At 33.1% G+C, this 13,463-nt stretch overlaps 1 protein-coding gene across 1 annotated transcript in view; it reads left to right on the top strand.

Moving 5' to 3' along the window:
• Positions 1-13,463, top strand: part of MCMBP (minichromosome maintenance complex binding protein) — a 30,819-nt gene that overhangs the window by 920 nt on the left and 16,436 nt on the right. Inside the window, exons 2-8 of the mRNA XM_015817230.1 lie at positions 6,113-6,198; positions 7,179-7,319; positions 8,008-8,049; positions 9,582-9,683; positions 11,105-11,234; positions 12,171-12,322; positions 13,121-13,221. Coding sequence (XP_015672716.1) covers positions 6,113-6,198; positions 7,179-7,319; positions 8,008-8,049; positions 9,582-9,683; positions 11,105-11,234; positions 12,171-12,322; positions 13,121-13,221 — 754 coding nt within the window. The remainder of the gene's footprint in view (positions 1-6,112; positions 6,199-7,178; positions 7,320-8,007; positions 8,050-9,581; positions 9,684-11,104; positions 11,235-12,170; positions 12,323-13,120; positions 13,222-13,463) is intronic.

Raw genomic sequence — 13,463 nt, 5'->3', positions numbered from 1 at the left:
TGAAAACTGAACAGGAATCTTCTGGCTTCTGTTTTCTGTGGCTCTCAATTGCTATTGTAGCTAATTGGTGTATTTGTATCTTATGAGTGGCTTTCTAAACCCAAGTTGTTAATGTGTTTGTTTTCTATTTTGCTTTTAGCAAATCTGTTTGCTATATCGTTTTCACATATTTATTTGCAATTTTATCAACTTTTGGTTAAAATTGATCCAAAGATAACCCTAAAATCTCTGAGCACATCTGAATAATTGTCTAATTGTTTTTGTTAATCTTTAAAACAAAACATTAATTAATTGGCAGACTCCCAAGTGACTGTGGCTAGCTCATATAACTGAAAAAACAACATTTGGAAAATACAGCTAACAGGAAGAGCAAAATACCAAAACAAAACCAGAATAAATCAAACAAAACAAAATAGGGACGTCAAAATCGCTCTGTCCCCAAGGCATTCCATTGTAAGAATTGTAATCGTATACTACTTTAAAGGGGATATAATTAAATTGTGTATATAATATAAAACCTTTGGATATTGGAAAGCAAAACTTTGGAATGAGATTGACTAGGAATCAAGTTCACAGTAACTTTTGCAAGTGGTATCTTGGGCACTTATCTTGTCTCAATAGTCCAGTGGTTCTAAGGATAAAATACTAGAAAAAATCACTAAGATTGGAAGTGAATATGTTTAAACCAGATTGCCATGTCTTCTGCTTTATTGGCTATTGTAATATATATGAACATTACTGTTTGCAGAAGAATCTGAGTAATGTAGAGGGATAAATTTGTCCCTTTGGGTAGTTTTAATAAAGCTACTTCCCAATTATGTAATTTAGATTTTTTTTTGTCCATGAGCTAACATAGCTATGGTAACATTTTATGATTATTTGTGGTCACAATAGTATATCTGAAATACTGTGACTTAGCTCTGATTAAAAATGTAGTAGTAAAATAATTAAGTCAATGTCATAACAAAAATGTGAATTAATAATACATACACAGCAGCAGGTTGTACAGGAAAATGTTATCTTTTGTGTCCAATAAATCGGAGAATCGTGATTTTAAAAAATCAGTTTTCATAAAAATATAGTGAAATAGAATTGCTGAATACAGTCTAGATATTACTAATGGATAATAATTTACATACTAAAAGCCATGTACTATTAAGGATTTTTAATGAAATAGATTGATTTGCTGACCAATAAACTCAGCTGCTTGATACTTTTGTTGAATCCTTCAAAATTTGAAGGGTTATTTTATGTTGAGGACCTAAACCAGTGATGGCAAACCTTTTAGAGACCAAGTGCCCAAACTGCAACCCAAAACCCACTTATACATCGTCAAGTGCCGGGTGGGCGTGGCCCATTGGCTGGGTGTGGCCAATTGGGTGGACGTGGCTGTGGTGGTAATGGCAGACTGGGTGGGACTAAAAAGTTCAATCCATCAATTTCAACTTTGCAAGATCTTTTTTTTCCCGCGAGAAGTTGAAATTGACTGATTGAACCTTTTTTTTTTTTGCACATGGCGGCGGAGGCCTAAAGCGAAAAGGTTTTATAAAACCCAGCTGAAGGCCTAGGACTGGGGCGACAGCGCGCGTGCCCACAGAGAGGGCTCTGAGTGCCGCCTCTGGCACCCGTGCCATAGGTTCGCCACCACTGACCTAAACTTAAGAATAACTGAATCATTCAGTTGTAAATACACTTGAAGAAAGTAAAACTGAAAAAATCAGTTTGATAATAACACTTGAAGAAAATTGTCAGTCCACCTTTCAGACTTGTATCTCAGATTCTGTTTCCAACAAAAAAGATGCTCTGATTCTTCTTAAAACAATCCACAATGATAATTACACAATTATCATCCAGAAATCTGAAGGAACCTGTCAACTGTGAAACAGGAGAGAAAGCCTTCACATTTTAAATCTTCACTAAAAACACAAGTTCCACATCACAAGGTCAGAAGGATCCCAGTATATCACAAGAGGATTATACTCTACCAGAGAGATCCCCAACGTGTAATATTAAAACGTGTAATATTAAGTATTCATTTCCTTTACCATAATTAGTTTCTTTTAACAGCTGCGAGAATAGTATTTGCCCAATTTTGGAAAAATGAAAATGTACCATCTAATCATTAAAATTTTAGATTGCGCAGAAATGGATAGATTAACTTTAGAGATCAAAGAGAAAGAAGATTCAATTCATTTTAAAACTTGGGAAAAATTTTATCAATGGTTAGTAATACGATAGAGGGAGAAAGGATCGTGAAATTAAATAGAATGAATGATATGTTTTAATTAAGCATTATTTTTATGTTATCAATACAGTTATTATTAGTGATTTTAAGTATTAAGCATAATTAGTATTAGTTTGCACTTTATTGATTATGGTTATGTAGTTAGAGGAATCATATTCAGTTATTAATCTTTAGGCTGATTATTTTTAACTTCATTTATTATTTGTATTATATACACTCTGTTTATTCAATATGTATACCCGGACGATAGTTTGCTTGCAAAAACATGGGATTGTTGGGAGTAACCCCATCATTGTACTTACCCGTACCCCATTCCTAATCCCTTACCTTTATCCCTTTCCACACTCATTCCGACCCTATCCTTCCCTTACCTGTATAAAATCTAATAAAATGTTTTTTTTAAAAAATAAACTTGATTCCTAACTGCTCTGGCTCTCAACCACTTAAAAGTAACAAAATAACAGAGTTGGAAGGGACCTTGGAGGTCATCTAATCCAACCTCCTGCTCAAGCAAGAGATCTATCCCATTTCAGATAAGTGGCTGTCTTTTCTTCAAAGCCTCCAGTGATGGAGCACCCACAACTTCTGAAGGCAAGCCGTTCCACTAGTTAATTGTTCTCACTGTTGGGAAATTTCTCCTTGGTTCTCAATTGCTTCTGTCCTTGATTAGTTTGCTGCCATTGTTTCATGTCGTGCATTCTGGTGCTTTGGAAAATAGGTTGATCCTCTCTTCTTTGTGGTAGCCCCTCAAATATTGAAACAGTTATCATGTCACACCTAATCCTTCTTTTCACTAGACTAGCTATACCCAATTCCTGCAACCATTCTTAATATGTTTTAGTCTCCAGGCTCTTAATCATCTTTATTGCTCTTCTCTGGACTCTTTCCAGAATCTCAACATCTTTTTATAATATCGTAACCAAAACTGGATTCAGTATTCCAGGTGTGGTCTTACTAAGTACTAGTATTTCACATGATCTTGATTCTGTCCCTCTGCTTACACAACCTAGGATTGATTGCACTGCTACATGCTGCTGGCTCATATTTAAGATGCTGAAGCTAGAATTGGCAAGGATAGGTACAAAGGTATTCTGTGTATACTGATAACTACCTATCTGGATGTAACAGCCACAGAATGTTTACTACTTACGTAATGGGCCACTTCAGTGACAATTCAGTCAAGACTGTGTACCCTAACAGTAATTGGCATGTATCTCCCACTACTGAGATGGAAGCTTGAGATCAGAAATCTCTAAAACAAGTTGCAATACATTTAACTTATTTTTTTTCAGCTATACAGTTTTAAATCTCAAAATAATGTATAAGAGAAACAAATCTTATACTGTAAAGTAATTATTTCTGAAATACGGATTCATTAGAGTGGATAATATAGAATGTACACGGACCTATTTCTTTTTGGAATCACCATATTCTGTACTCACTTTGAATGTTTGCTAAGAGTCATTATCCGTTAATATAAAACAGATATTATAGCTGGGACCTGGAACATAGTAGTTAAAAACAGTAAGCATAGATTTTCTACAGTCTCTATAATGGTTTAAAGATTTATGCTAAATACTGTACTGTTAGAATAGGGGGGGAAACTATAGTAAATTACCATTGTCTAAACTGACTTTTTATAATTTTATTTTAATTTTTATCAATACCATGATTTGTGACATTGTTAATCCTGCTCAGAACCTGACATTTTTATTACTAGGAAAGTAGTTATATGTTAAAAATCAAAGCTAACAGCTGTATTATGTTTTACAAATAATATATTACTTCCTTTTACTTTTAATAGTCTGGATCTTTAGTCCCTTCAAATTGTGACCTAGAACTTCATTTCTTTTCATTTTTTCTTTGTCCCTTCTCACAAAATTCTTCATAATTTTAACAAATCTATTTTGTAAATATAATGTAGGAAAATTATTCAGGTGAGTCTCTTGGTTTATTTTTTGTATATCCCTTTTAATTATTAAGGCATCGCCCAGTTTCTTTTTTTTAATTCAGTATTGCATCTTTTTCATAATTCTTATAGCCGATCATTTTTAAATCCACTTTCAGATCAATCTCATTCTTGTCAGGTAAAACTTGTTTCTTTACCATAAAATCTTTTAAGCACAATCTATGGAGGCAGACACTCTTAAAATTAACTTCTGGGTCCATTGTTCAAAAATATCTTCAGTTTGTTCAATGTTAAAATGTTTTGCTTCATTCATATAAGTCAAATTTAAGTATATATTTTTAACTGTAATCTTTAGTTCCTTCTGGTCCTTTATAGTGCCCCTGCAGCTTAAACTTGTACAGGGTAGTCCTTGACTTACACCCACAATTGAGCCCAAAATTTCTGTTGCTAAGTGAAACACTTGTTAAGTGAATTTTGCCCTATTTCTTGCCACAGTTGTTAAGTTAAATCACTGCAGTTGCTAAGTTAATAACACGGTCGTTAAATGAATTTGGTTTCTCCATTGACTTTGCTTGTCAGAAGAGTGTAGAAGCTGATCACATGACCCCAAGGCATGGCAAACATCATAAATATGAGTCAGTTGCCAATCATGTGATTGTGTCAATAGTTTTGTGAAAATTGTCATAAGTTACTTTTTTCAGTGCTGTTGTAACTTTGAACGGCCATTAAATGAACTGTTGTAAGTCAAGGTCTACCTGTATTTCAAATTTCTTTCACTAAGCATTGAAGGAAACTCACCTGATTTTTTTGATTCAAAGGTTCTTAACAGCTAAAACAAACAAGATGGTTTGAGCAAAATGGCTATCCCCTCATTTCCCAGAGCTCTAAACCTGCCAAACTATTCTCATGTTGCCTTGTAAGGAGATATTGTCTTGAGTACTTGTGAGCAATCCCAAGTCTTCTCATTTGGAGAATTATGAAAAGCCAGTCTACTCACCGGCTCTTCATTCTACTGCAGTCATCGGCTTCACTTTTAGTCTTCTAAAAATCTGTCTGCTTTAATGCTTTAAGTAAAGATTCCTCAATTTTAGGGTCCAGGCCCAGAGTTCAGAATCTGAATCTAATTCTGAATAAGCTGTTTCAGCTGAACCTGTAGAATGTCAGCCTCAGGAGATCCCAAGCCAAGAATCATACAAGTTCTGGTCAAAAAAACAAGCACTACCTGGGCAACTGGAACGATCAGTTGAGAATGACGTAGCTCCTACAACAGGCGAGTAGAAAAGGGAACACAGAGAAATGTTCTTTGAGGCTCCTTGCCAAGCAAGGGGGTAAATCTCTTAATTAGTTACAGCTGGCTGCAATTTGATTTAAGGAGCACCCTGACCCATGATCCCTTGTTGCAAGCACCTGTCTGTTATCCAGCTCCTGTCTATGAAAACCTGATCCTTGAATTGGCTGACAACTATGATTGGCTTTTGGAATCCAGAACTAGATTTGGATGCTCCTGTTAAAAACAAAACATTCCAGCAAGTATCTGTCAGAGACTTGGATTTGATTTTCATTCCTAGATTACTGTTACTGCTTTGGCGTAAACTGTTAATTATCATAAGTATGTATGTCTGTATTTGAAACAAGGAAGAAGGCATTTATGCAAACATGGTTCTGAAGCATCTGTTTTAAATGCTTAGTGCAACACTATTTATAACCTTTATTAACCTATATTTGTTATCCGAAAAAGTCAGAATTGCAGATAATCCTGCACATATCAAAATTATTTAGTCCAGGAAGATTTTGCTTTTTTAATTTCTTTTTGCGTTAGAAAAAAGCCTAAAAGCAGCATTATTATTGAAATACTGTGTTTATAAAGTAAAATTTTAAATATACTTTACTGCATTTTACATTTGTAGACTATAGTTTTCACAAACTAAATACTGTGATTTGATTTATGTCTTGTTTAGCCCAGAATAGTCTAAACCCTGAATGGGAGAAGAAAGTAACGGAATACTTCAAAGAGAAACTAAAAGAAAATAATGCAACTAACTGGGTAAGACTATGTTTAGTTATCAGAACTTAAATTATTTGATGATGAGTTTCAGAATCGTTAGGCAACTTTGCTAACATGGCATTGAATGCATACAGTAGAGCTAAAAGGAATTATAAAATAAATTGAGTTTTTAGTTAAGGACATTAGTGCAGAAATAAAACAGGACATTGTTATTGGCATTGGATATAGGATCTCTAAATGCATAGTCTTTAAATTTTTGATTCTGAGCAAATTTCCTGAACATTCAATAGTATGTGATAGTATAATTTAATTAGTGTTTATTTAATAATTTCCCTAACCTAAAGATGATGCATATTTGACTATAGAATACATTGTAATATTTTTATGATAAAAATGATATTTTAATTTGAATAAGGAAAAAGAATACCAAAGGGCATGGAATGCACAAACATCTACAGTACATTTTTAGTAATTCAGTCCTGACTTCAAGAGATGAATAAATTAAACTTACACATTCAAAAAATTGAATTCTGGCTCATTAGAAATTATATGGTATGAATATAATCATTTAGTCATTTTATTTCAGTAACTGACCAGCTGCTTGAAAAATATAGTTTTATTGATTGGCACATTTTATTTTTTGTCAAACATCTTACAGGTCCAAATCTAGGTGCAAAATATTTTTACAGTGGTGATATCATTGAATTGTGATTCTAACAAATTAAGCTTAGAGTCAGATAAATGACTCTGGAATTGTTGCATTCAAAAAAATGGAATGGATAGAGTTGATTTAGTCAATTAACTAAATCTGAAATATGCATGATTGAATTAAATCATATTTCAGTGATTATTAAAATGTTTATAAAATCAATGTAAATTCTATCAGCATTTCTGTGTAGATATTAGATCTTCAGATTTACATAAATTATAAAATATAATTAAATTAATAATATTGAAAATAAAGATACACAATTCTGTTTGCCTCGTGAAGCTGATAATTATTGAATTTTGTTTTACAGGTACCATCATTGAATGATGTCCCCCTACATTATCTGAAGCCAAATAGCTTAATAAAATTTCGCTGTATGGTTCAAGATATGTTTGATCCTGAATTTTATATGAATGTTTATGAAACTGTTGACACAGTTAGTAAATCACGTGTAAGTTAGTTTCTTCACTGTGGTTCTGATTTCCTATATTCATATCTAGCCATGTTTCTTTCGTGGTCCTTATTCCTCTTGATATAATTGCTGAAAATTGAGAATAATTTTACATAAATTGATGCTTAGGATAAAAAAAACAGTAGTATAAAATAGGAACAAAACAAAATCCAAACCCTCAAATTCTTATCAAACCAATTCCACGGCTACTATATTTGTGCTGTGGCCTCCCTCCAAGTTAAGTTTGGTCTTGCCCAACAAACGTTTGTCCATCACTATGCTAGATCCATCATTTCCCTTTTATTCCACGTGACATAAGACTCACTAGTACCTCTTTTGTATCCCATGAAATAAAGGAAATCTTAAGATTTTTCTATGTGTATTCTTAAGTGAAATACCAACAATCCATGTCTGATAATAGATCCTTAGCATTTCTGCTCATACATATTGGAGGGAACAGATGCTTTGCCTGGAACCAATAAAATATTATGAATCAACCCTTAGCTTTTCCAGAATGAAACATTATAAAGAAAATATTGAGCTTGACAAGAGTAGAACCACTATGTTCACAGAAAAGATAATTGTGAGGAAGTAATAGCAACTATTTAAAAAAATCTCCCCAAATTTCCCCAAAATGAACATGGTAAAAAATTGTATAGATACAACAGTGATTTTATGTTTTTAACAGGTTATGCATTTTGGAAAATACAGAGATATAGCAGAATGTGGGGTAAGTCTAGCTACAGAAATTATGGCAATGCAGTTAAGTTACTATAATATTTATCATTTTCTTTCTATTTTATCTTTCTATGGATATATTTTTGGAGAACTGGAAAAATGTAGCTTTTCAAAAAGACATTCGGAGATTTTTTTTTTTTCATGCAAGCCCAAATGGTGGTGCATTGGGGTTTTTAGATACAATTGTGTTAATTGATTTTTGCCTTAAAGCTTCTGAAATTAATACTATAAGCAATCAAGAAATGGAGACAGATACAAGATTTTGTCATAATAAATCACACAGCATCAAAATATAGTTTGTTTTTTAATTAGTAGAATAGAATACAATAGAATGAAATGTACCTCCCACACCCTTCTCTGGTGCTTCTTTTTTAATTAAATAATATAATTGAACATTCATTTGCACTGATATATCTTCAGTTAGTTTATTGAATCAGTGACAAAACTAGTCCTCCTAAATGTATTTTTGCAGAATATGTGCCTCTATTCTATTTTGAATGTACAAGGCAATAATGCCAGTGTCACTGGTTTGTAAAAGTACTAGTCCATCACACATTCTAATATTTTCCCTTTTCACTCAAAAGTATTGTCTGGGTCTACACTTGAGAAGCTGCACAATGTTAGTCTGTTTCCACAAAAATAATTTTATATTTTTGCTTTCATAAGAAAAGTTCACCTTTATCAGAGTCATAAAGTAGACTTATGCTAAGGCAAACACAAATGAACTATTAAGGAGCATGAATGTGTACTTTTAGCATTGTCATTGTAAGATTTAACAGTGCTTGGAACATTTGAGATTGGATAACAAATCTAAGACGGAGGCAGCATACAAGTTGTAGTAAATAAATACATTTTATAATGTATTCTTGTGCAGAAGGTCTCTATGCCAGTTATTGCCCTTTGGGGGGATGTTCTGTTTTTCCCCTTTCCAAACATACTATATATTCTACTTCTGTTGCTAGGAGTGTTCTGGGATCTCTTCCATATAGTTTTCTTGTAAAACTTGTTTTGGAGTCACACCTGGCAATTAATATGTTTATATCACTTATATATAGATATTTGGTGCTGCAGTGATGACATTAAAACACTTGGAAAATGAATTGATTATTAGCATATATTAATAAATATTGTGTAGATTGGGATTTAATTTAAATTGGCTCCATACATTTTCACTAGTGCTTCTACTTGAATACAATATTGCCAACAAGGAAATGTCATGCTTCAAATGATAAAGTTCAAACTAGCACTGTACTATTGTTGATATAAAAAAAACCAGAATCAGCTTTCATTATTTTATATGTCAAAAAAGTTGTTACTGGAACTTTTGATCCACAGAGATTTAGAGTTCATTCCTTGTAATTCCTTAGAATAAATACCGATATTGCCTTCTAACACACTAATTGTAAATTTATTTTAAGATTACTTCCCTTTTAAATAAATCACATGTATTTCATTTTTATAACAACTTTACACTATTTTTTATTTTTATAGCATGCTAATGAAGTATAATACTTCTTCTTCTAGCCTCATCAAGAAATAGATTTAAATCCTAAACAAATTGTGACTGCAGATAGACAGACTTTTTACTGTGTTCCAGTGCCAGGAGAATCAGCATGGGTAAAAGAAATATCCTTTGTAGATTATAATATTGTGCATTCATATATAAAAACTATTAAAAAAACTAGTGGTGATAATAGTGCAAGCCCTTTAGTACTTAATAGAAAAGTATTGATTGGTTGATTGATTATATGGCATCAAGTTGTATCAACTTGTAATGACCACTGAGATGGACTTCCTCTATTCCCATCCTGATCCTTCATGTCTTCCAGTAATGCAACCATTGCTGTTGCAATTAAATCCAGCCACTTTGCTTCTGGTTGGACTCTTCTCCTCCAGATTTCCCACCATAGGTCTTGGGGCAGCTAAGTCTTTTCATCATAGATCCAAAATATAATCATTTGAGCATTATTATCATCTCAAGTGAGAATTCTGGATTGACTTGTTCTATGATCCATTCATTTATTTTCTTGGTTATCTATGGTATACTTCAACAGCAAGCAGACTACTCTTTCCATCCTGCTTCTTCAGTGTTTGCTTCCACAGAGTATTACAGAGAAAATCATTCCCTGCAGAACATCGATATTTGTAGATATAGATAGATCAGAGTTTGAACTTCAGAATTTATCTTTTGACTCCATCAGCAAATGCTATGAATGCTGAACAAAATGGCTACTTGAAGAAGTCTTTTCGTTAATAAAAGTAACTTTTTAAAGAGCTTTTTTTAACTGTAGTATAATCGGGATTTTCTGAATCCTTGACAATAAAGGAAGCATATTTGGGGACAGGTTTTTATTTTTGTTTGGATCATGTGTATGAGTTGAGACAGAGAACATCTCTTCCAAGTTGATTGTGATAGTGAGATATTTCTCTATGTCAAGTGATAAAAGAATTGTAATAAGGAGAAAATGAGATAATTTATAGAGAAATAGCACGTGTTAAAGCAATTTAGCAACTTTTTAATTACTTTTCTAATATGAAATTTTTGTAGTGCAGCATCTCTAAGCTGCAATCAGTATGGTACCTTGTTTATTGTATTTTTTTGATACAGATTGCATTATTTTCTGCATTGCTTTTTGCCCCAGGTTAGATATTAAGAAAGACAGCCATACCCCGAATTAAGGGATTATAGGGTTGCCAAAAGTGAGTTAAATAAATAAATATGTATATACAATAACATTTACAAATGAATGACCTGCTGTTGTAAGCCAAATCATGCTCCTTCCTTATTGCCATATAGTCTGCTAGCATTTGTGTAGTATTCTTTTTTAATTTGTTTACATTCATTCTTCAATATTTCTACAAAACTATTTAAAATTCTATAAGATTACGAAACATTACACGATGTAGTTATATGTTAAACTTACAAAATGCTATTAACTTTTCCTTCACCTTGGGAAAGGATAGCATTGCCTTAATTTTAAATTAAATGTTTAATTAAATTTCCAGATAAGTTTATTCATTGATTCTGTCCTTAACTTAAAACTTACGCTTATAATAGTGCAAGTCAAGCTCGAGTTTGTCCATCAACATCATACACACCGAGTCGCCATAAGAGGAGTTATGAGGATGATGAAGACATGGAGTTGCATCCATCAAAACAGAGAGAGCAGCATATGGGTATCAGCTGAGATAATTTTGTCTTTCTCCTGAAAGTCACTTATTATTCATAATTAATATTGTGGTGTATCCATTTGCACTGAAGTGATATATGTCTTGATGACTTAGAATATTTTTAGAATATGATCTTATATATCATCTCATTTTTTAAATAATTAGATGAGTTCAGTGATAGTTCCAAAAAGAGCAAGACTCTGAATGTACCATTGGTCTGAAGTTCTTGATGTGTTACCCATAGGTCAGTTTGTAGCTACAGATATATGATTTACAGACCAGTAGTTGCAACTACTATACTCTTGAAAATCAAGGATGATTCTGGGTTATAGGAAGAGCAAACTCATGTAGAGATGATATATTGTTAGCCATGAAAATAAATAGGACAATATATAACAATGCTAGATGCAGCAAAAAAAATAATGAAGAGGGTTGTGAACTTCGTGATTCTCTTTATTTGGCTCGCAGTTATTGAAAGAAAAATTGCAAGTTAGATCAGAGGTGGGCCATTTCCAAAGTCCTCTATATTTTTGTAGTTCTAACATAATTTTAAAAACACATCATATGTAGGGTCCAGAAATAAGCACTTTAGTCCACTGATGCAAGATGTTGAGGTCAGAGAGAGAGAAAGTGTAAGAAACAAATAAAATAATGGCTTCCCTCTTCTTTGTTTCTAGTCATTTCCACTTCTTTTCCTACCCTTCATAGTATTCTGAAGAGAGTACTCATTTGCTTGGTTCGATCTAGAACTTTATACCCATTTTGTAAATTAAAATACTTCTGGGCAATTACTATTCTGAAAGGAATCTAAGCTCCAGTTTTTGCAACATGCACTTTTGATTCAGCATGTTGTATATTTTTTTTCAAAAAGCAGCAATAAGTTTTAATCTCAAATTATGAGTTTTAAGGTAGTAGAAACTTGTTGTTGTTTTTTAATTCTAGGAAATGTGCCTGATATCCAAGGGAGTGGAGAGCCAAAGCGATTAGAAACAGAAGCTTCTGCAAGGCATCAGATGATTTCCTTAAACTGTTCATCTCCGCTAGATCTGAATTTTCCACTCCCAGGAGAAAAGGGCCCTGCATGTCTTGTGAAGGTAATGACTTGAGCAGTACCTGAAACAGAATCACTTTGACATGTGTTAGAAGTGTGGAGATTTGTTGTCATTTACATTTAGAACTGGTACATGAACCAAAGCCATGTACAATATACAGGTAATTCTCGACTTACAACAGTTCATTTAGTGACCGTTTGAAGTTACAACAGCACTGAAAAAAGGGACTAATGGCTCTTTTTCACACTTACAACCGTTGCAGCATCCCCATGGCCATGTGATCAAAATTCAGACCCTTGGCAACTGACTCATATTTATGATATCTTCATATTTATGATGGTGTCCCGTTGTCACCTTTTGCGACCTTCTGACAAGCAAAGTCAATGCGGAAGCTGGATTCACTTAACAGATTAACTTATTAATTGAATAGCTGCAGTGATTCACTTAATTGTGGCAAGAAAGGTCATAAAATGGGGCAAAATTCACTTGTTTCACACAGCAATGGAAATTCCGGGCTAAATTGTGGTCGTACGTTGAGGACTACCTATATTAAAGTATATATCACATTGCTTCAATCTTTATTGATGTAAAAATAGTCTGATAGTTGCACAAAGCCCATCACTGAAGGGAATATTGAGCCACTGCATATTGTTAGGATTTGGAACGCAGCTACAATTTTTTTTATTGAAACAGACAGTTTTGAGAGACAGTTATGATACAAACCTTCTCCCATAATAGTAAACTATAATTTATTAGTATGTTTAAGTAGCTATTGCTTTTACAGTACTTCATATTGTCTTACTGCAATTTCGCCTCTTAAACATATTCTGTTTGTGGCAGATATATGAAAATGGGGACAGTTTCAAAGTCAACGATATTCTTGAGGTGTATGGGATTTTGTCTGTCGATCCTGTCCTGAACATGCTGAACAATGAAGAAAGGTAACATTTTAGTGATGATCAAATGCAAGTTTGCCATCATTGTGACTGAAGAAATTCACATATTTGGTCCACAAATAATAGGTAATTTGTAAAGTTTCTGTATAACATTAGCAGCAACATTTAATTTTCTTCTTTGTCAGTGTGTTTCAGAAAAACTGAAAAATAATACTTTTTTCTTTTTCTTTTTTTTCTTTTTTTTTTTTTTGGAAGAATAATGCTAGCCCACAAATTGCTACTTTATA

Source organism: Protobothrops mucrosquamatus, unplaced genomic scaffold (assembly GCF_001527695.2).
Source record: "Protobothrops mucrosquamatus isolate PMUCROS unplaced genomic scaffold, P.Mucros_1.0 scaffold566, whole genome shotgun sequence".
NCBI classification, from domain to species: domain Eukaryota; kingdom Metazoa; phylum Chordata; class Lepidosauria; order Squamata; family Viperidae; genus Protobothrops; species Protobothrops mucrosquamatus.
Note: the sequence above shows the minus strand (reverse complement) of the source record. Positions and strands in the feature narration are given on the sequence as shown.